The sequence below is a fragment of the Haliaeetus albicilla genome, chromosome 1 (assembly GCF_947461875.1).
Source record: "Haliaeetus albicilla chromosome 1, bHalAlb1.1, whole genome shotgun sequence".
Lineage (NCBI taxonomy): Eukaryota > Metazoa > Chordata > Aves > Accipitriformes > Accipitridae > Haliaeetus > Haliaeetus albicilla.
Window position 1 is genome coordinate 40438033 of NC_091483.1, and position 24364 is coordinate 40462396.

Genomic DNA, 24364 nt, shown 5'->3' on the forward strand with positions numbered 1-24364 from the left:
TTTTTTGTAAAAAGCTCATTTTGCTTCTTCAAAATTCCACATACTTGAATCACTCTGCAAACTCCTGTGCTGACTGATCTTAAAAAGGTAGGGTATAATATGGCAAAATTATTCATTATTTTTATGGATAAATTTGGGAACATGGATGCTCTTGCTGGTACCACACTAGACTTGTAAATTTCCCATTAGTTGTAAGCAATGTAAAATTTGTATCTCAGTTTATTTTCAAATACTTGAGTATTAGAAAAGGAAAATTATAAAGAAAAGCAATATATACCTGAATAGTTTAGTTAAGGTGTTATTTTTAAATTGCTAAAGTATCACATGACCTTAAATAGAAGGTATTTGATCATACAGCTAGGACTAGCTTTACTTATACTGCAGTGTTGACATTTTCATATACACAAACTACCCAGTATATGTTCATATTTAGCAATTTAACAGGAACTCAATGCCTTTTTTTTAACTCACTAAATTACTGGAATTAATAATTTTTTATAATCTCTTACTGTGTACCTGATAAAATTAGTATTATGGTTAACAAGAACCTTGACATCTTAACTTGGAACTGATGAAACCTAACGTACTTCAGGATAGTATGCACACAACAAAAAAAGAAATTATTACATAATTATAAAATTATAAAAATTATTAAAAAACATAGTTTACAGCCAAGTGTAAACTATTAACTAGATAACTGGTTGAAAATGCTGCATTTATACATCCTAATGCCTGTGTGACAAAGAACAGCAAAAAGCACATTTGACATTCCTCCTAATGTATGAAGCCCCAAGCTATTTCTAAAATAGCCTCAATGTTTCAAAGATGCTTGAAGATTCTCTGGCAAAACCCAAGCATCTCATTTCTAAAGATGTATGATCCCACTTAGAAATCTTACTTTAAAATACCCTGAGGCTGCTGTTATAAGATACCAAAAAGATACAATTAAATATTCGCACAAATAATAGAAGGCATAAATAAAAAATATGCTTCTAAATGCAAGTATACTAGTTAAAGGACTGCACAATTAAGAACAGGCACAAAAAATAACACAAAATATGGAATTGTACAAAAATGCTGCCTGATGACAGTATATTCATTGCCTGTGCACTTTTAGTCAAAAAATAAACATCATGCCTCCAACAGAGAGATAAATAAGTTAAAGAGTGTAAACTAAACATGTCACCTGCAGTCCTAGCTTCAAGTCTAGCCTGGCAATACTCTCTGCTGCTTTCACGTACAGCCTCCATTCAGTCCTTTCCCCTTCCACAGCTGCACGTCTTGATCTCCACCCTTTTAGCTTTTCATCACATTAAAATCACATCAAAAATGTTAATTATTATTTTCCAGTGAGAGAGCTTCCAATGATAGTATGTGACTCCAGTAAAGCCTTTGAACATAAAGCCTTTTCTACCTTTGTATGATAATTCAGCTGTCTGCATAATTCATGAAGGCAGATGAAAGACTACTTCCCATGTAAATACGTCAGGCAGAAAAATAACTACTTTGAAATGAAACCGAGGGTAAGATTTAGATCAGACTTTGGGAGTTAAAACAGAAAGCCAAATTCCTAGCAAGTGTTACAGTGCTTAGATATCGCAGAGGGTCTGCATAAATTACGGGCCAAATTCTGTCTCATACCAAAATCAAAATTAGCCAAGTGTACCATGCAATGCTAAAGAATCTAGTGTGCTGTTAAAGTTATATAATGCTGAGGCATCCCAAAATCAGGTTATGTGAGGCACATCAATTACTTTTGAAACACATACGACCATTCTGCACTGCTGAATTTACAGACACAAGAGAGCACTTGTCTTAGCAACGCTTTCCGTACAAATATAGCTCCACATTTGGAAATCACGGAAGATCTGTCTTCAGGTAGAAACATGAACCTTTTAATTTCACCTTTGCTTAAGCCTGATGAAGGAAATTCTACTGTGAAGTACCTAAAGAACTAACCTGGGTACAAAATTATGGACTGAACTTCTTTCTGCATCTATTCAGGGAAAGCTTTTCAAGAAGCAGTATTCAAGAACAACCCGCTCCTCCAGAGACTCTGCCCTGATTCCAAGAACCTTTCTGCCTAAGCATCTTCAATTAAAAAAATCCTGTTTAAATTTTAATCTGAAACCACCCCCCAAACACATTCAATACCTTCACATGAAAAAAAAGAAAAAAAAAAAGAAAAAAAAAAAAGAAACCCTTTTTGGTGTCTATACTAAAGTCAACAATTTTTATTTACACTGAACTTCCAGTCCCTTCCTCAAACCCCTCAACTATCAAGACAGCAGCCCAGGAAAAGCTGCTGTTCTTTTCTACCCTTGCAAAAAATAGTGGAAGTGACACAAGAGCAACCTCTGTGAAGCTGAAAGTTGAGCGTACACATGCCTGGATGGGAATCAAGGATGAGCATTCTGACTGCTCATCCCAATGTCCTCACCTCTCATTCCTGAAGTGACTAGGCGCAGCACCAAGATTGCGGAGAACAGTGGGATCTGCCAAAACGGAACAGTTAATGCCACCTTCTACTCTTCCATTCAACTGAATTTTCAGGACCCGTGAATGTGCTGACAGATATTCTCCTGCTCTGGTTATTTGGGAATCCACTGCAAGGAAACCTTAAGTTAGGAGCAGCACTCTGCTTGATATATTTTTGAAGGTATTTCATATTCTTTAGACTTCTGACAAGAACAGGTGTTTTAAAGCACCTAGTTTAACTTCTTTAATTGTGACTCAAAGGTTGAGAAGGCATAACCTTGGAGATAGTATCAATAAGTGATACTAATTTTTTCCTTTGCAAAATTCACACAGTTGCCTCAAAATTGTTCAGAAACAACAAATACACGCTAGACCCTCAGGGACTCTTCCAATTTTTTAATTTGGGTTATGAAAAATGCATAAAGGGCACTTTTTCTACAGAATCCATATCAGATTTGATAATTTAGTTCAATACACATCTAAGTAAGAGCCTAAGGATTTCATTAATAATAACAACAAGCAGTAGTTCTTCACACAGTCTAGTAATTAAATGTTGGAACTCTGCCAGAGAAATTGGTCATTGTTAAAAGGTAATGTTCAGTGGATATTAAAAGGCATGCAACTGCTGAAATTAATGAAAGAAAAAACATTTATCAAGGGCTGTTAAATTATGTTATCCCATATGGATGAGGAGAACCTGTGACTGCATACCTCTTCAGATTTGAGGAGCATGTCACAGAAATATTGATTTTGTATTCTTCTACAGGCATCAGTTGTTTTTGAAGTAGACATGACATTGGGCTAGATGAATCCTTTGATAACCATCCAAATCATTGGATTTTGGATAAGTCTGGCTTTGGGAACCATTTTTATATCCATCTTTTTTAAGTGGACAGAGATGTAAAGCTCTCATGTTTTAATTTTGTTATTGCTTTCTCATTGTTCAACACTTTAACAAAACAGAACAATTCCAAGAGCAGCATAATATTTCAATTTTAGGAGTACAGTGAATACTACCAACCTCAGTCATACTGCAGCATCTTTTAACACCAGAAATATAGTTTATGGCTTACTTTATATAATATGCAGCCTCATATAAAGACATTCCATTTGTAGCTATAGGAATAAATAAACTTAATATGAATTGCAAACATATTTGCATGCTAGGTAATATTGTATACTCTAAGTGTTTATGTAAAAGCCATATCCACTACCCAACATGGGAACAAGAAATTAATGTTGTAACTGCTGTGTGTCTAAGAATTCAGTGAAGATTGGTGAAGTTTCTTGATTTGCATTTTCAAAACAATGCACCTAAAAAAGATAAATTAAAAATGACACAAGAGTAACATCTGCTGGGAAAAAAAAAAAAGAAAAAAAAAAAGAAATCTTAATAAGAAAAGAGCTATCTGTTTTGTAGACCTCCTTTTTTTGTCCCTTGTTGATCTCTAAATACTGGTTAGGTCCAGGTTTGCTTATCTTGTAAGATCTGAGAAGATCACAGCTTGTGGCAGTATGATGATAAAGGATTAATTTCCTTTGTTAATGTTCTCATTACTAGTCCAAGGAGTGAGATAAATGGAATAGAGAAAAGGAATTAAATGGTAGAAGTACTTCAGGTAGGTCCAAATATATTTAGCTTCTCATCCCTCAACTCACATGTGCATATGTATTTTAGAGACACGCTGTCTATAAATCATGGTTATATGATTATGCACATTTAGTTATCCTATCCATTGAAAAAGGTGCTCTTTATTAGCACTATAATGCATCCATTTGGTTAGATTTCTCATCTTAGCTCTCTGAATATTAACTAGTATGATTACCATGCAATTAATCCTCTTGCAACCAAGAGGTTGTGGTAAGAAAGAAGAGTTGGGTGCACCATCAAAATCAGCCATGGATCTTTAATCACTGAACCTTCTAGAGTTAATTTTTGTACATATTGGTTTTGCCCCAGTCTATTTTAATCTGAAAATTAGACAAGATTTTCCAAATCAGAATAAAAATCTTTCTAATGTGTAGTATTTAAACTTTGATTACAAGTGAGGCTCATTTGAAAATATATTCCTCTTAAAAACGGCATACCTGTGAGTTTAAGTACATTTAAAATTTATGTATAGTTGACAAGGTAAAAGGTAAAGTAGTAGAAAAATTCTGTGAAAGAAAAAGACAGCTATGCTGACCATTACTGAGGCTTTGAAATTTGAAAGACCAAATCCTACAATACTTCCCTCCTAACTGATAAGACCATTAGAACTGGGGATGACAGACATGTGCACCTGTGAATGTATTACACTATGGGAAATGGAAGAAAACAGTTAGGACACTATAGCATAGGTATATATTCTGAATGTGATTTATACCTTTGAAATATACTGAAAGGTTTTAGTTTTTACTATTTAAAACAAGAAGCTACAACCATTCTGAAACTTAAAATCTTAAAATAAACCTGAACTTTTAAAATTAAATTACAAAACATCTTTTCTAAGCAAAGGAACTTAACAAATCGCTGGACTTTCATTTATTAAAAAATAAAGGAATTTCTTACAAGACAAAGCAAAATCCATTTTGTCTTCAAAAGGTGAGCCTTACAGAACACAATACAAAAATGGATGTTTCCAAGAAAAAAGCAGTTGCATGAACATCAAAAACAGCTTCACGACTGTGAAACATTCATCACAGCAATCTCTTGACAGCATAGGTTTTACTGAAGATTATAAAGCAGTTTCAACTCCACTATTTTCATTAATGTAACTATCTTAGGCCATCCAAAGCCAGAGGCAGTGACTGGAAGACTATTAGAGAACAACAATAAGCTTTCTTGAGCAGACGTGTTATTCACAGACTCCCCGCTGAATCTTCTTTTTTTTTAATATATTCTGTTTTAAAGATAACCTACAGGTCAAATGCATTGGCATACATTAAATCTTCACTCTCAGCTTTCTAAATAATGTATTTAAAAAGCTGGCATTTCTTAGTCTTGGACTTCATTTAGTATTAGGGTTGAAGGGGAAAGGAGTGAATGTGTAAACGTCTTCTTTTTCAGTTTCACATAGCTGATTCCCCTCACGCACCCCATTTAAGGGAAAAAAAAAAAGTATTTTCTCTCCTCATTCTTTATAATAGCACAGGAAACTTAACAGCAGTTTAATTCTCGTGTCTGAAATGTAAATATTAGCCCTTTTGCAAGGTATTTATAAATTAAATATTATTGAAATAACAATGCAAATTGTCTAATTTTTTGGTTTTCTGTAAAGAATAAAAATAAGAATAATGTAGTCCTTGAAGTAGCTTCAGATGGTCTATGGATTAATGTAAACACTCAGCTAATAAATCTTGAAGTAGTTACATTTTCTGACAGCTGCAATCAGTCCAAGGCAATTGAATGGTTTCTGCAATGCTTCTGAATAACTAAAACAAAACCCACAAAACTTTACACTCTTCCTGTGTATCACAAGTTACTGATTCTTGGTTTTCTTATCTCATGTTTTTTATTTATAAAACTTATCTTCTACCTAGAATGCGTAATCAGACAAAAAAAGCAGAAAAATATCTCATGAAACATGACATCCGAGATTTCATCGTTTACAGACCAGACCGCAAAGAAGCCTAAGCACTAAATCTGAGACCATGATACATGTACAGAAAGCCTTAAAAGAAGTGATCAGCTTGTTTGAGCAAGAATGTCTACACCACCATGTACAAATTTGTGGTAACGCGGATGTTATTTGGAAAAAAATAAAATGCTATACATCAAATCAGACACTATCCTGCCTGCAGGGGAAAAAAAAGAAGCTACTGAGCTGTATTAGAGAACTGTCTTGCTACATTCTCAGCAATATTGAATGAAACAAATCCATTTCACTTATTATTTTAAGTAAAGCCACAATAGGAGTTTATCCAGTGAAGTCTATTCCATTTGTCTTAGGTTTTAAACTGCATCTAATATAAAAATGCATAAAAATGCTCAAAAGTGCATTACTTTAATTAAAGTGAATATATTAACTTTTTTAAGAAGTTCTAACAGATTAAGTTAGAAATTATATTTACTTTTCCTGAGAGAGCCATGCTGCAAGTCTGCAAGCTTGCCAGAATGCTTTTTAGTTTATTTCTCTGAAGGAAGCAATCTGTATTAAAGCAAAATACAAGCTCATAATCAGGAAAATTCAAATACTAGGTTTCTAGTCTCTCAGTTTAGAACAAAAAGCATACAGGTAAGGTCACATTCATCTCACTATAGTGCTTTGAATGTGAAAAAATCACTAGTGAACTTGCTCTGATCCCCTATGAGCTAACAGAAAGCAAAATTCTCAAATATTCTTCCACCTTTACACATACTTTGGTAAAAAAAGACTTTGCCTGTACCATGCAATAATAAACAGAAAAATAGAACACAAAACCCCCAGACAATGGTCCCTAGAAACAAAATCCCTAATAATATGAGTAGATCTCTAGATGACTAAAATTTTTGAAAAGCAAAAGAGGCTCTTTGCTTGTAGGGATTTTTTCTTTTTTTTTAATTAAAGTACATTCTGGGCCCAAATATACTTTTCTTATGCAGACAATTTGACAGTCGCTTCTGAATGCACTGATACATAAATAGGCACAAACAGATCCCATTCTGACTGGCCTTTACGTAGTTAATTACATCCCCAAAATAAACTAAGTGCATAGATAACCAAAGCATATTGAACTTTCTCATGTACAAAAATAAATTGCTTTCAATTATTTTTTTTATCTGCATGAAACCAATTGCTTTACTAAACGCTTTGAATTGAGAATATATATACAAAATTACTAAGCTAATTGCACATCTCACACATTTTCCATGGCAGGCACCGACTGACCAAAGCATTAACTCATATTATTGTAATCCACATTATTAAAAAGTATCTCTTTGCAAATGGTTCTTCAAATGCTAAATACCTAGGGAAAAAAAAAAAGTGTCTACACCTAACCTCTATCTTATTCATTAATTCCCAATAAATTGTGGGTGGCAGACAGGATCTTTGTGCCAGTTTAAATTCAGGGCAGTTTATTCATTACAGAATGCAGAAAGAGCCATGCAATAGTCTCTCCCTCTGCAGCTCCACATAACTTGAAGTCATGGTATTTTCCACAGCTCAGTGACAGAAAGGACACTATGGAGCAGCAATGTGATACTGCAGTGGTTTAAGAATGTAGTGCTCCGCCTCATTTCCCCCTTCTAAAAAAACCCAACCAAAACCATCTGAACAAAGAAATGGAAGACAATAACACAAGTTCAGTTACTTGTGTCACAAAATTGTATTTCTTAAATAATGTAGAAATTCTTTCATATCTGAACTTGATAAGAAAGCTCCTCTAAAGATTTTTTTTAAAGAAAAACAGACATAATTTCAAGACTGGTACTAGAGGTAGCATTTCTTGATCCAACCCTATATGTAGACATGTATTACATGAAAGCTTTTTGTACATGTTAAACAAAAAGCTTTTAGGTTACTTGCAGCATTAAAGCAAAGTTTTACTGTTACACTTTGCAGAATTCTTTTGCCTTTTAATCACTTCTTCAGAGCCATGGGAAAAAGGCTTTCCAAGAAACACACTTACATTCATTATGTTATATTGTATGTTTTCTATGTCTATGTTTAGAAAGAAAATATGATCAATGTTCAAGATCAAGCAGGAAAAATGAATGATCCTATGATTAAAGTGCAGAAATCAGAAGCAAGATGACTATTTGTGATTCCTGACAACGATGGTGCATGTAAAAACTCAAAGTTTCCTTAGACCAAATCTTCAAACCCAGGAGGTTAATGATGGGTGTCTCCATTTTTTTTACAGTGTATTTTAAACATACTTCCATGCTAAAAGGGTAGGCACCCACAGAACACTTAAAAAAATGCATTTAGTTGGAAGTGTCAACATAGTGAATATTCAGCCTTGCAGACGCTATTGCCCATCAGCACTGCTCAATACATAAGCCAAGGTGAACTGTGAATATGGTATGATAAAAAAAAAATTTGGAAGAAAATGAACATTTTCTTTGAGAACAAGTGAACGCATAGTTGTACAAGATACTAATCGAAGTGGAGTTGACATCTGTATTTATACAGAATTCACTTTTTTCCAATTTTTTTTATATCCATTCTCTTCCTCATTTCATTTTCTCTCCCTCTATGGAGAATTAAACATAACGAGAAAAAAAAAAAAAAAAAAAAAAAAGAGTTCTGCCTGACTCATCCTCTCATTATTTCAAACAATTCCTGACAGTGTAGAACCTTGATTACTGCAAGATTTCTGTAATTGCAGATTTTCTGATGCTGTCTGAGTTAGACCTTGCACCTAAAAAATCACACTTCGATATATCACCAAACTCTGAGATGCATCACTTCAGATATTCTAAGCATATAATTTCAACCGGTTCCTCTGAGAGTCAGCCCATTTTTATTGAAATCACAAAATAATGACTTAAAAGCAAATTTTAAGTACATACTTTTGAAAACACCTCTTTTGACTGCAGAACAGGATTTTCAGGGAGAAGGAGCATCATTAGCCATTTAAAGTTACTGGGAAATTAGCACCTCTTTAAAAATGTCATAAGTATCTTGAACTGGCTATCTACAAGAGAAGATCTTCAGGATTTTGTAATCTCAGTTTTAAATAAAATGGCCTTAACCCACAACAGCATAGAAACTGAAAGGAAATTGTACTTGGTCTGTATAAAATATTCAAACTATATCGTACTACTGTAGTTCAACAGGCATCATGATTGATGTTTTGACAATTTAGTAATTATCTATGCAGTTATAAAATCATTTAAATTAATTGAATTGCTCATTTTTCTGCATTTTGTTTTTATCAGCTGTTATTAACATTTCATGAGCATTAATATTTATAGATTACAAAGATTACAAGAAGCAATTAGCACATTCTGAAATAATATTACTCAGAGAAAACAAACATCAAACATGATTAAATAACCTCAGGTTTCCATAATAAAAAAATAAATTCAATTATTTCAGCATCAGGAAATATTGTAGTCTAAATTAGTGTCACTTACCAAGAAGAGTATATGCCTGAATCTGAATAGGTAAAATTATATTTCCCCACTAAACATGAAGTCTGAGTATACAGGTTTGATGCACCACACTTCCAGATTACCAACAGAGCACTTTGAGAGCCCTCGGCCGCATCTGCACTGCCTCTGGGGTCTTCACCTGCAGTGAGTTTGAGTCCACTGGAGGGACCAACATCAACATGCCTCCTGGTTCAATGAATTCATTACTATAAATTTCACTGTACAAATTTATTCTGCCTACCCCCAAACTTACACTAGGCAGAGCCTGTACTCAACAGTTTCTCTGTGAAATATAGAGAGCAGTGAGTCTGCAGCTACTTCAGGTTTGGAGATTTTTCTTTTGTTTGTTTTGGGGGCTTTCTTTGTCTAGGGAAACCACAAGTTCAAATTGATGGCCTAATCAGTAAGCGAGCTTTTTCTACAATCACTTTTTCTTCCACAATACACATTTCCCTCTTATTTACACATTTCCCTTAGGTATTTCTTCCACTGGTTATACTGAAAATGCCAATTATGGACTTACTGACAGTAAAGATAGCCCCACAACAGAGTACCGATTCTTGCGTGGGACCTCAAGACACTGTGAGGAGCAAAATTATACCCAGGAAGAGTAAAATGGGATTGCATTGAATTAATACAATCTTCTATACTACAGTCTTCTATGTCCGTCAATTATTTTTTTTTCCCCAGTATTTGTTCCCCCATTGTTTTCGACCTTTTTTTTTTTTCTTTTTTTTTAACATGGGAGGCAAAGGGGACAAAAGTGCTATAAGCTACCTGATTAATTTCTATGGAAGGAATACAAGTTATTACAGAAATTACATAATCAGTCATTTTTAGTTCAAATGTCTTATAGCTAACTACGTTTTCAAAGAATTTTTAATGTGGTTCTTTCATACACATTTTAGAATCCTAATCTTAAAACAAACAAAACCAAAGTCTTTCCAGGACTAGGTTAGTATCTTAGCAAATATTAAAGGAGAAGAATAGCTCAAACTGGCAGCAAATTTAATTGTTTTGGGAAACTTTCCATTTTGGCAGTGTTGGATTTATGGTTGGACTTGATGATCTTAAAGGTCTTTTCTAACCTAAATGATTCTAAATGAAAAAAAAACAAACATCCGTGTAAGACAAAAATCTTTCTTCTCTCTCATACCAACAAAAAAAGTGCCGTATTCCAATCTAGTAATAAAACTCAAAATACGTTTAATATCACCTTTACATATTACTAGAACAAGGCACTTACAGCCTGAAAAATAACAATGTAGACTATATACGTGAGCATACTTCCATGCAACTTAAAACATAATTCTTGTACATGAAATAAATACCATATTAAAGCTAAGAATAACACGTCTCAAAATTTAAGTGCATTATTTCTGCATAAATAGAAAATAAATGGAAAACAAGACCTCCTCTTTGTAATATTGAAACATCTATGAATCAATTTTTGTAATACTTTTCCTCTTTTTCTGTCAGATCATGATTATGCTGTATGTCATAAAATTCTGTTTCTCCAAAACAACAGAAAAGAGAAAAAAAGTCACAGAAAGAGAGACACTATTTTTCTCCCTCATCCATCATGAAAGAGAACCAGTGTTTAACTTTTGGGTATAAAAATGCTAAAAGCATAACTACATTTGGTGCCTCTCTTCTTAATGTAAGGTGGGCCAAACATAAGATCCTATTTACAATACCTTATGAAAAGCAATAACTCAGTTATATAAATTACAATCTACATGGTTAACAAGTAATTATTGTCAGGGTCAGTGCAGACTGAAAAAAAGAGAAAAATTTGAAATATGAGGCACAGAAATAGAAAACAGACACTTTACCACAAAACAGATCTTTACAAAGGATGAAATCTAAACATTTCTTTTTAAACAATGCTTAATGATTAGACAAGTCATAGTCAGTCAACTGATCTAGTACAGAAGTTGTACCTTTCATACCATTGATTTTATAAAAGGCTTACCAGGGCAAGAAAAGCTAGGATGTATTTCTTTTAGAAATAGGAAAAAACCTACATGCATAGAAAATCAGAGACAGGGAAAAAAAACTAATACAAATATCATGTGCAAATGTTTCCATTCCAAATTTCAGGAATACAGACAAGGGATTCTTGTAATCTTCAACACAGAATCATACTTCAGCCTAAGACATTTCATTGCCAAGAGTACATTCTTCACCTTCAGCGTAAATTTCCTTTCTTAATCTCATCCTATTACACTCATCTCATATTTTATGAAAGGGCAAGGGGGAGGGAATAAAAGATTAACCCCAGATGTAATTAGCCTAACAAGGTCAGAGGCAGTTGTCTTTTAGAGTCAACAGAAGTGATATGGTCAGCATCCACATATGGCCATCTTCGACCACGTACCTATTTTTAATTAAATTGACAGGAGTGGCATTTCCAAGACCAAGATTTAAACTAACACCTCTGAAACTGCAGCGGGATACCTGGTTCATGCTGCTATTTCCATCTCCTGTGCAATGAACACTACACCTCAGTCTATCTGTTGATTCATCTCTAGAAAGCCACTAGGTCATTTTCTCCTCCTCCTTTGTATGAATTATCCAAATTTATTTAATCCTTCCCTATCAACCAGGATAGGTCTAACACCTTTGTCTCTACAGGACTTAAGCACCTTACAAGTGACCAAATAAGTGAAATTTTATCCTGAGTGTTATCATTAGTTCACATTAATGAGGCTGAAATCACAAAGTAGAAGTGACTTTCACGAAGTTACATGGAAGTTACATACAACGCAAGTCAGCGCTTTAACCTACACAATAATTATAATCTTTTTTCTGCTTCAGTTCATCACTTTGGCACTTTCCATTGCTGCTGTTTGTTGTAAAGGGGACACCACAATTGCAGTTGCAATAGCAAGTATTCAGTGATACTGCCAACTGGAAAACAGAGCAATAACATCAGATTTCAGAATCTTCCCACAGAGTATTTTTGGAAGAATCCGCTTATAAAGTTTATCTTTTATTTGAAGATCTCATTTCTCCCCAGACCCTCTCCTAGCTCAGTGCTCCATCAAAAACTTATAAAAAGGGAAACTCATATGTGCTGCAGATTTCAAGAGGCCCTAATTAATCTTCTGTGCTACGGTATGTCTCTGTTAGATAAAAGGAAGAACCAGAGAGAACTGCAAAGAGGACTCAGACTATCTCTATACAAGCTAGGTGCTCACAAGACAGTCCTGATAAATGCAGACTCATTATGCTGCAGGAAAATGAGCCCACAGGTTGGGTGGAACATGTGCTGAATGTGGGCTGAAATGCCTCCACAACACATCGACATACCATTGCATCAGAACAGCTAGCTGCAGAGATGTGGTGCACTGCCTAGCTTCCTGTGCCACAAACCCAACACCAAATCTTTTTTAGCTTTGGGAAGACTCTTACTGAGAACAGCGTAGCAGAAAAATACATTAGGGATGTATCTAGGGAGCCATATAGCTCCCTATAGTTTACTACTTTCTTCTTCTTCCACCCCTGTCTGTAGCAAAACTTATGTACTAATATGAATGCATAAAATGGCTTCTATGCATGCATGTACAACTCCATTTTCCTCTTAAGAATATTTTTGGAGTGTATTTTGCAATAATAATTACTTTGTAAACCACTTAACAGTGAGAATGAATTCTGTTGCAGAAACCCCAGAAACTTATGGGATTAGGTACAATTTGAACGAGCAGGGTTGAAATAAATATTTTCATATATATATAAAAAAGGGAAATCCTGATTCTTACCCTTTTCTATCAATGTTCTCAACTGCTGCTGCACACAGTTACATGCACATACATCACTCTAAGCATGCAATGTTATCAGTAGAGATTCTTCAAGCAAATCATGCATACACATTTCTGTTTACAGAACTGAGTTGCACAGACCGCAGTAGTCAGCACCGTATAGAGCTTATCCTAAAACTGTTTCTGGATCTTGTAATTCAAGTAACATTGGACTGCAAAATACCATGCAAAAACTTTGGATCCTCAGGAATGGGAGTACTATATAAACTTGCAATTTAACTTCAACGTTTAGTATTACCATGAGATTTTTTACAAGATAAAGTTGCAGAATCATCTTCTACCACTACTTTTTTTTTTTTTTTTTAACAAGGTGAGCTTTCATAGCTTTCCTTGCTGGTATTTACTCTGGCAATAAATGAATGAGTAGAGAGATTTCTTTGATGCTTCCTGCCATCTTGGCTTCTCCATTACAGTGTAGGTGTTCAGTTAATGATGGGACTGAAGGCTTTGCTGAGCTAAAACGAGAATAACCCATTTCACCTTATAAAAAAACTTAGGTTAATTACTTGGCCCTGTCTGATTTTCTCATTTCCTAGAACTCATTTTCCAGTTAGAAACTGAATGGTGATCTAGTAATCCCCGCTTTGTTTCATTATCTATAACCCTACATCATATAACCTGGAGCTTTACACACTTCAAACTAAATCTAAGATTTTTATGGACGTATTAAAAATAGCTAGAAAAATAATTCTTGAGCTTTCAGTCAAAAGCTATGTAAAGAAGTCTAATGTACCAAGACATAACTCTTCCGTCCAAAACTAAAAAAAGTTAATACTTTTTCCTAAGTGAAACAGACTAATGGGACAGCTTCAACTATACAAAAAAGAAACAAATTATGAATAATTTATATGAAATAGATTTGAACCAATCTTGTGAACACATGTTGCTATGAGAAACAAAGTGCACGAAAGATGTTTTGGGGAAAGAATAAAGGGTTTAATGCAATCTATTCGAACAGTTACACAGATATTTAACAAATATTTATTGTCAATTTCTCTTATAGTAATTTGATCTACAGAAAATGATTTCCTGCAAATTCCACTGATAAAAGTATCTGTAAATGTGGACACCTAACACCTAGAAAACATAAATACCATGTAAGTTGTAAAGCTAAATAAAACATTACCTTTTAAAATAATAGTAGTAGTAGTAATAATAATAATAAATAATAAATTTACTCATACTGAAGCCAGCATTCAGGTAAGCTTTATTTTTTTTCTCCAATATTTAAGTTATTGTTGCTTCCACAAATGCAAATTAATAGTAATTTTCTGTGTGGCCTCTATTTTTGGTCAGGAAATACATCATCCTTTTCACAAGTGAAATGAAAACTATTTAAGTGAGGATTGTTATTTTGAGCCCATCACGGGAGAAGCCAAACTGAAATCAATGGTCAAATAAGCAAAAATTTCACCACATCTGCCCTGTTCTTAAATTATTAAATGACACTGGTATGCACTGAGGAAGACACTGAGCACTGGGGGAGACTTACTCAAAAGCTTTGGCCTGCATCTGCCCTGCTCTAATGGTTTACGCATGCACAGAAAAGAAACACAAATGAACTCATAACAACTTTACATCCTTGTAACACGTTTGTGGTGAGAAGCCAGAAGGTGATGGTAACCCAGGTAACAACTGCTAATTGGCTTTTAATATAAGGAAAATCAATAAGATTGGCCTGGGGTGGCATGGCTACTGAGGCCACTGACAGCTCAGGCTGATCCTGTAAATTGGAAAGCAATAAATAGTTAAAACAATTGCCCTGCGGGAAAGCATGCAGCATTGTGCAGAAGGATGAGCCCAATGTGGAACATCTACATTGGAAAGAAAAGTCTCTGTAGCTTAACATTAACAGATACTATGAGATTTACTAAACAAAATGCTAAAAAGTAACCTGCTGTAAAATGCTAAAAATTAACATGCATCTAATTAAATTTCTTCTCAAAATGCCTTAGAGCATCTGAGGAAAGAAAAACAGGTGAGGTGAATCAAAAAGTACAGTGAACAACGGCAACATGAATTTTAGCCCAAGAATATCAGAACAAATGCTGGCTTTAACTGAAATGCTTCAGAAGTTTCATAATGTCCATGAGAAGTAAACAGAAAAACACAGTCACTTAGCATAGAACTTCTCAGCATCAGAAGAATAGAGGGAATGAGCCCAAATGTGATATGTAGCACCAGAGAACATGAGATATTTAGGATCCTCGTCTCCCCCCCCAAAACTTATTCAGACCTCATATATTATTCCATAAGCTACCTGACACAGAAGCTAGGAGCAGTACGCCTGAACCACAAAAGGTTATATTCTCAGCAGTTTCTGTTTCAATGTGTAATTAAACGTGCTGCACCCAGCTGTATTTTTATTCTTCTAGAAGTAGGGACTAAGAGAAGGTTTAAACAGCATAAAATTTATTGTACTGGGTGAATAATTCTGCCTCTCTTGAAATTACATTTCTCTGTAGAATCTCTCTCTTCCACAGTTTGATTCACATATACACATTGTTTGGCTACTATATTAAAGTTACTACTAGATTTCCAAAAGCAGTGTCTATAGAGAGTTTTGTAGGTATAGTATTGTGGATTTCCTAGGCGGTTCTGCAGCCTAATTAATAGAAACTACTTAATAGTTATGCAAATAAGAGGAAACCAACTCTTTATTCTTAGATAATTACTCTTTTCTCACATCTGGTTTCTGAGTATTAAACTACACAATTTTCTTACAACAAATTAAAATACAGATCTTAAACATCCCCTCAACCCCTGTCAGATTAACAATAAGAGGTTTGCACTGTTAAGGGAAACCTAGATGGATCCTATTCACAGGATTTTCAGCAAGGAATTACACTCCCTTGATGAAAAACAGGCAGCCAAACACTTCAAAGCTCCGATCAAGATATCCTTCTTGTTCCAGAATTAAATTTTGATTTTAGATAAAGACCACAGAATCATGGAATGGTTTGGGTTGGATGGGACCTTTAAAGATCACCTAGTGATAAATCATTCCTACACTATTCAGAACTGTCATATAATTAGCAGAACTTACAGCTAAGCCCCAGCTTCTCAGTTTATCATCACTGGAGGAAAACCTGTACTGGTTTTGGCTGGGAAAGAGTTAAATTTCTTCATAGTAGCTGGTATGGGGCTATGTTTCGGATTTGTGCTGAAAACAGTGTTGATCATGCTGAGATGTTTTTGTTACTGCTGAGCAGTGCTCACACAGAGCCGAGGCCTTTTCTGTCTCTCCCCCCACCCCACCAGCGAGGAGGCTGGGGGGGCACAAGAAGCTGGGAGGGGACACGGCCAGGACAGCTGACCCCGACTGACCACAGGGATGTCCCAGACCATATGGTGTCATGCTCAGCAGATAAAGCTGGGGGAAGAAGAAGGAAGGGGGGGGACATTCGGGGATGTTCAGAGTGATGGCATTTGTTTTCCCAAGTAATGGTTACGTGTGATGGAGCCCTGCTTTCCTGGAGATGGCTGAACACCTGCCTGCCCATGGGAAGTGGTGAGTGAATTCCTTGTTTTGCTTTCTTGCGTGTGCGGCTTTTGCTTTCCCTGTTAAACTGTCTTTATCTCAGCCCATGAGTTTTCTCACTTTTCCCCTCTGCTCCTCTCCCTCATCCCACTGAGGGGGAGTAAGTGAGAGGCTGTGTGGGGCTGAGCTGCCTGCCATGTTTAAACCACAACAAAACCACTTTCCATTGTTTATTTAATTATATTTTGGAATGACCATTGACTACTATTAAGTTGCTCAGTCAACATCTGTAGATCAGAAGCAGAAACCTGGGATCTGCCTATGTCAAACATAATTCATAAACATATTTTACTTTCTCTTGGAGAAGCAGATGGTATCATTTGCTTGCACATAATAATCCTTCCTTAGAGTTAAATTAGATGCTTGAGCATTTGCTTAGACTTCTAAATTTCATTTGCATATACAAACGTAAATTATCTAGTTAATGACTATACTTCCACATATATTCATCCATAATTCTAGTGGGGAATACAACAGGGAAAAGTAGGATGCACTAATGACTACAATTCAGCATTAAGTATGTGCTCATGTCTCATTAGCTTCATGTGTTTAACATGATGTACTGAAACAAGGACCAGTCCATACCCTATGCAGAACAGGCTGTACGTAACTACTAAGAACATAGACTGTGATCATGCTCAAGTTCTGCATTAGGACCCCAAGAAACACTAGACACTGAGCAAAGATAGGCAGACACAGAGCTGCTTCTAGTCAAATTGCTTAATCAATGTTAATACATATTTATGTATTCCCATCAAAATCATTTGAACTAACCATACATACATATGCTTACAAAATCACAGTATAAATAGATACTGTCAGTACTGAAACAAGTGACTCATGAAGAAATAATTTAAAATTGTACGTTTTCAATTATAACCATTATCCTTTCAAAAGACAAAAAACTGCAAATACTATTGCATAGAATTATGAGATTTCAAGATCTGGATTCTTTTCAATTAGGGAATAAAACATTACTATTCTTTCCACAACTCTAGCAAAAATAAGCAAAAGAGAAAAATGAAAAAGATAAGAATTTGCAGTTAAGGAAAAAAAAAAAACCTGTAGAGAATAATCTGAACATCTTCAGATTTGTCTGAATGAATATCTACTTCAGAAGAGATAAATAAAGTAGATGAAGCGTACATGAAGTAGAAAAGCAAAGAAACATTCTAGAAAGTAATGAAAAAAGTAAGAATGTCCTGGTTTCAGCTGGGATAGAGTTAATTGTCTTCTCAGTAGCTGGTACGGTGTGATGTTTTTGGTTTCAGTATGCGAAGAATGTTGATAACACTGATGTTTTCAGTTGTTGCTAAGTAACGTTTAGACTAAGTCAAGGATTTTTCAGCTTCTCATGCCCAGCCAGCAAGAAGGCTGGAGGGGCACGAGAAGTTGGGAAGGGACACAGCCAGGGCAGCTGACCTGAACTGGCCAAAGGGGTATTCCATACCATGTGATACCATGTCTAGTATATAAACTGGGGGGACTTGGCCAGGGAAAGAGGATCACTGCTCAGGAACTGACTGGGCATCAGTTGGTGAGTGGTGAGCAATTGCATTGTGCATCACTTGTTTTGTATACTCCAATCATTTTATTATTATTATTGTCATTTTATTATTACCATTATTATTTTCTTCCTTTCTGTTTCATTAAACTGTTCTTATCTCAACCCACGAGTTTTACTTTTTTTCTTTCTGATTTTCTCCCCCATCCCACTGGGTGGGGGGGAAGTGAGTGAGCGGCTGCGTGGTGCTAAGTTGTTGGCTAGGGTTAAACCACAACAAAGAATTACCAGGAAAACAAGCCCCCCAACCACACAACAGAATCAAACTTCCGAAAGAGAAAGTTAAATAGGAAAAGGTCTTCTTGCTAAACAAATATAAAGAACAGTGAATGGAAAAGCATAGTGGAGCAATAATAATTTGAATTGATACAGTCTTCAGGTACTGATCAAAACTGAACATAGTCTAGAGGTTTGGTCTCAAAACTAAAGTAATAGTTAGCTACAAAAAATATATCGATAAAGTGATTCTAAATCTACACAGTATGATAAATTTGTTACTGGATAGGGAATAATTAGTGTCACAATTCTTAAGAACAGAAAGCTTGATCTGGATTACTGTGTACAACTGGTCACTTGTATTCAAACTGGAGCAGGAATAGACAAGACCTTTTAAGATACTCATGGGAACATGGAAACTATTACAAAAAGGGAAAGTAAAGTGAAAAGTTGTATTACAGGTCTCTCAAAACAAATCTTATGATGAAGATTAGGAAGGATGAATCTTTAAAGTTTAGAAACAATGTATACGGGACAAACAAACACAAACTGATAAATTCAGCTGGAAAAACATGATTTCTAGCTATCAGAGAAGCAAAGTCAATTCCAGCTTTATGTTCTACTACACCAAGTTAATGGACTATAGAAACCTTTTTGAGTTTGAAAAAAAATGAGGTCTACTCCATATGAATCTAAAATTATCAATACAAACCACCAAATCCAAAAAATTGTAATGTTAAACAGCATTTTTTTGAGAAGATACGCTGCCTTTGATTATAGAATGACTCAAAATTTTTGAGGTATGCTCAGAACCAAGAAGGTAGAGTTCCACCTAAAATTGAAGACAAAGGCTTTAATCTTCAAATAAAGTAGACTAAGGTGATAAAGCCTGGGGATAATATTATAATTAAGTTGAAAATAATAATGGAAAAATGTTTCCAAGAATATTTAGTTGAGTTTTGCTGAAATATTTCAGAATTTATTTGATTTGGATGAAGCTAGAACATCTTAACATCAAATTAAATGAAATGGTATAACTGATTTTATTAAACTCTTTAAATTTATTTCAGCATTTTCACGAGCTAATTTCTATTTTTTTTCTGCACTGCTGTTCATTATTCCATTTGCTTGCTTAATGAAAAAAACAAATTGTTAATGATCATAACCTCCTTCCTACTCACTCCACAAGCTTCCTTCTTTCTTTCACTAAGAAAGAAAAATATTTCAATTCATAAAAATTAATAAAATGTACTTGCAATTTTCAGAGCATTCTCCTTTGGGAAAGTGGCACTGTGAAATTACCACTTTGGGGATTTATTTTTAAAGGGAAAGGAAAGATTCTTTTGAAAAGCTTTAGCTGAAGTTCTGAAATACAGAAGACATTCTGCTGAATCAGAAATGCACACAAAAGCCATACAGCAGAGATGAAAAAAAGATGCAGTGTACATTCCATTTTGCTTCCCACCAAACCCAGACCTGCCACCTACAGTCTAAGTAAGCAAAGAGCTGTGTCTTCCTACCATAACTATGCTCACAAGACAGACCAAATAAACCCCTACTAAGGGAACCAGGTCCACAGAGGAACTGCAATGCACTAAGAAATGAAGGTTAATTCAAAAAGAAGGGACTTGTACACTTACAAAAAATAATTTATTATAGTCTTTACTTTCTGCTGTTTCGTTATTTTTCATTTTCCACTGCTAAAGTCTGTATCGTCACTCAAGACCAGATGGAAAATTTTTCAACATTGAAAGGCTAAGACTACTAAGGAAAATCAAAATTGATTTGAAATGAGATTTCAGTTTAAAACTGTTCATAAGGAAAATAAAGATTTTCAGCCTAAAGCCCACAAGTTGGAAAGACACTGCCAGCAAAAGCTTATATTGAATGTCATTTACTTCAGAAGTGAGGGATAAAAAGAGTAACGGTTGAGAGAGCAGGAAACAGAGAAATTGAAAAGGAAAGCTTGACAGGCCTCAAGTGATATTATTGTTTTATTTGCTGTTGTGAAGATTATTATTCTATAGCAAATTACGACATTAAAGGACACACAGTATCTTCCCCAGCTGTTTATATCCCTGGCTTTCTTACACACTTCATCAACTAAGCAGCAGTCTATATAGTTTCACGCAAACTTATTTTTGAACAAGTTTGAATATTAATAAGGTTAAAACATGCTAACTCAACTGATTCAACTGTTATGAACTGTATTCCCAGTTCATAATTTCTAAATCCCATCTGGTAGATTAGAATGCTTATCTCTGGAATATCAAACTGAATTAAATGTTGACTAGCAGTCAAGCAGAAATCAAAATATGCAAATTTCCACATATCTAAATTCTTTAATAGCTACCACCTACTACTAGCAATACCCAAACATTAATAGTAACTAAATAAAATTTAAAAATAAAATAGTAGTAGTAAATAGGGGGATAATATACTTGAATTTTCTTCTGTCATGACTCATTGCTTTTTAATTTCCTTTTATTTCTCTGAAAGAAAAGAATTCCAGATAAAAGCAAGCTATAATAATAATAATCTAAGATATCAAGTAAACTATAAAATTTGCAACTTTTTGTGTTCTCTTCCTTAGCAGAAACTTACATTCTATATAATCTACCACTGAACAAGAGAATTTTACCACTTTAAGTAGGAGCTTTTTTCCACGAGAACTTCAACAACTTTCAAACAGACCACTGCCTCTTCATTTATAACTCTCTTCACACTCTGTGGAATATCACATTTCATCAGTGGTTATAAACAATTATTCACCTTTCTGCTTAGATGTCATCGTGTTCATGTTTCAAAAACTGGAGGGCAGTACTTCCTGATACCTCATGCTTTTTCAGGTAGGAAAATGTTGTGCATATTTTAAACTTAATACTGAAATTGGACCAGGCATATTTAACTGAGTATGTTTCAAATAATCAGTTTTGCTGTAGTCTGAAAATGTCAATACAGTTGAAGAAAAACAATTACACAGATAATTTTTGCTCTTACATGCAGGGTAGTCTGAAGCTTTTACATTCAAGTATCAATTCTTACTCACCTGGGTAGGTCTACTGATGTAAATGGATTTATTTGAATGAGCAAAAAACTGCAGGATTAAAATTTTTGTCAGTGAGTCACTTTATTCAACTTCATACAATTCATGGTAACTCCACGATGCAAATTGTCGACTTTACATTGCCCGAACATCTACTATCAATAGTTTTGCATGCAAAAACTCAACCACCTCTTGCAGCATCTTGTTAAAAATATGAAGATAATTTTTAAATCCAGCTGTCTAACACAAATGCAGATGTACTATACTTTGTTCCCATTACAGGCAGGAGCAAAGAGCAGACAAGGTACCTTTAAATAATGTCCAGCTATATTCATCAGGGACCAAATGCCATAACATTTATTAAGATCACAAAGAATGTAAGTAATCCATATTAGGACATTTCCTGCTTAAAGACTTTACCATTCACAAAACATCAATACTGATTTATAGACGTAGCATGCAAGTCAGAATGGACCATGCATAACATAAAAGATGAAAAAATAGTAAATGGAAAGAGTAAATAGCTTTAACGTCAAAGGGTTTCACACACTGAGGCAATGCAATCAATGGGAAACACTACATTTTTAAAAATAAATTTAACACCTCTGAAGTTCATCTGAGCATGCCACCATCATGAAATGCAACTTTTCACTCACCAAAGTAGAGTTATGTGAAGCATCACCTGAGACCTCGGGTGTTCTTGTGCTGTTTGGAAGTCTGTGAGGGTTACGAGCTATCGCTTGGCACCAGCCCAACATTTTCTCCTTCCACTTATCCCTTCTCAATTTCTGAAATTCTGAAAATAATTTAGATTCCCTGAAACATTGACACTTTGAATTTATTGCGTGCATGCCTCTGGATGCATGCCTTTAAAAACAGCTTTTTAAGTTATATCTAAACAAGCTAATAAACATATTTTTAAAACATGTTCATTATTTAAAGTACTCCGAAGGGTTACACCATGCAGGTTAGAAAAGAACTACGCACTTTCAGCACACCTTACATGCATTAATACTATTTCAGCGTCAGCAAATTCAGTGCCTTCTCTCCATGTTAAACCTTTCTCAAGTTGTCACTTTAATTACAAAAGTGTTATTTTAAAGGAATTTTATTACAAAATAACTGTGAGACTAGCACCATTCCTAAAACCATGTAACATTTGGAGGCAATACCCCACATTCCCTGAAACAACTAGAAATAGCCACAGAAAGCCGTAGCAGATATTAAATACAAATCAACAGTGTGAAAACACACGAACACATATGTACTCATGTCCACACACACCAGAATACCTGGCTTGTCATGAAGTGTTACACTAGGATGTATTGTAAATAGCAAAAAGTAATGTACACACCCAAGCAATAAACGCTACATGCCAACTGTAAGGCGCATGTAAACTTGGTTTTAGGTCGTAACAGTAACAAAATACCTTTTAAGAAACACTAATACATTCTAGAAATACAGCACTAGTAAGGTGGTTTTTTTAAGTGTAAGAAACCTTCATAAGTATTTTTAAAATTTCACTGTCAACTTTTCCCGGTTGAAATAGGTAATGTAGGTATTCAGTGTAAAATTTTGCTAATTAATTACAAAAAATAACTTTGAGCAATTTTTTTTTCCACAACAACTGAAGCAATTTACAATCTGGTTGTTTATAGCATTTTTTAATTTAAAATGTGTTATTCTGTAACACCATGAAACAAAATAAAAAAATTAACCTGCCAGATTGAATGCCTAGTACTCCAAATGAGGTTAGTACTAGACTGAATAGATCTGGAACACACATACAATAATGCTAAAAACCTTACATGGTAAAGTAGCACCTATTTAATGTCACTGAATATTATGTACTTGTAAAGTAGGTTTATTTTTTCTGCAATACATCTCCACGCAGTACACAGACATGCTTGTGCTTACAGCTGGCTTTCATCTTCCCAGGTTCTGATTCTGACAAACTACAGCCCCTTCTTGAAAAACTACAGCTCTACCGTTTCCATACTTACCATTAATATATAATTTTCAAAGTATGAAATGCATGAAGCTGTATTTCTCCACACAACCCCATGGAACTGAGGAAGCGAGGAATAAGTGGAAACTAGCCTTTGCTTTATTGCACTGGAAATGACTAGATGAGTGAGTCTACAGGTGAACTGATTCTTATTCATCTTTCAGTCTCTTGAAATCTTAACATGAGATAAAAATATACGCCAGTAAAGCATTAGTAGCATGAAGAGTGCCACACAGCCTGTTGACTGTCTGCAGAGTCAAATCCATTTTTCCATTATAAAAGATTTCAGTTGTAGGCTTACAAGAACTCGGTCCTCCAGGGCATGAATACAACCCAGCAAAGGCTTCACAATGAGAAATCCAGCTGAAGCACCAACTAAACTCATTGTCACCAACTTAGCAGCAGTTACGATTTCCACTGGATCAGAGCATCCACTGTCTTGCAAGCCCTACAAGACTGTTTATTTTCCTTATTTTTGTGAATGCAGCTAGCAGAACTTTACATACCAAACTGGTTGTTTTTAAGAGTAAAGGAAGTACCAGTGAACGGTTTGTGCATTTAAGCAACCTGTACATAGATTTAAAAAAATGAATCTGTGTTTTAAATGCTTTTTGTTGTATAACC

General features: G+C 34.9%; 1 protein-coding gene across 10 annotated transcripts in view; it reads right to left on the minus strand.

The window, feature by feature from the left end:
- Nucleotides 1-24364, minus strand: part of MARCHF1 (membrane associated ring-CH-type finger 1) — a 274990-nt gene that overhangs the window by 89981 nt on the left and 160645 nt on the right. For 5 of the 10 annotated variants that reach the window (XM_069786371.1, XM_069786339.1, XM_069786363.1 and 2 more), the window contains one exon: nucleotides 22389-22528. The exons of the other annotated variants lie outside the window; for them this stretch is intronic. In XM_069786371.1, the coding sequence (XP_069642472.1) occupies nucleotides 22389-22490 (102 nt within the window). In that variant the 5' untranslated portion in view covers nucleotides 22491-22528. The remainder of the gene's footprint in view (nucleotides 1-22388; nucleotides 22529-24364) is intronic. 10 annotated transcript variants of the gene reach the window in all.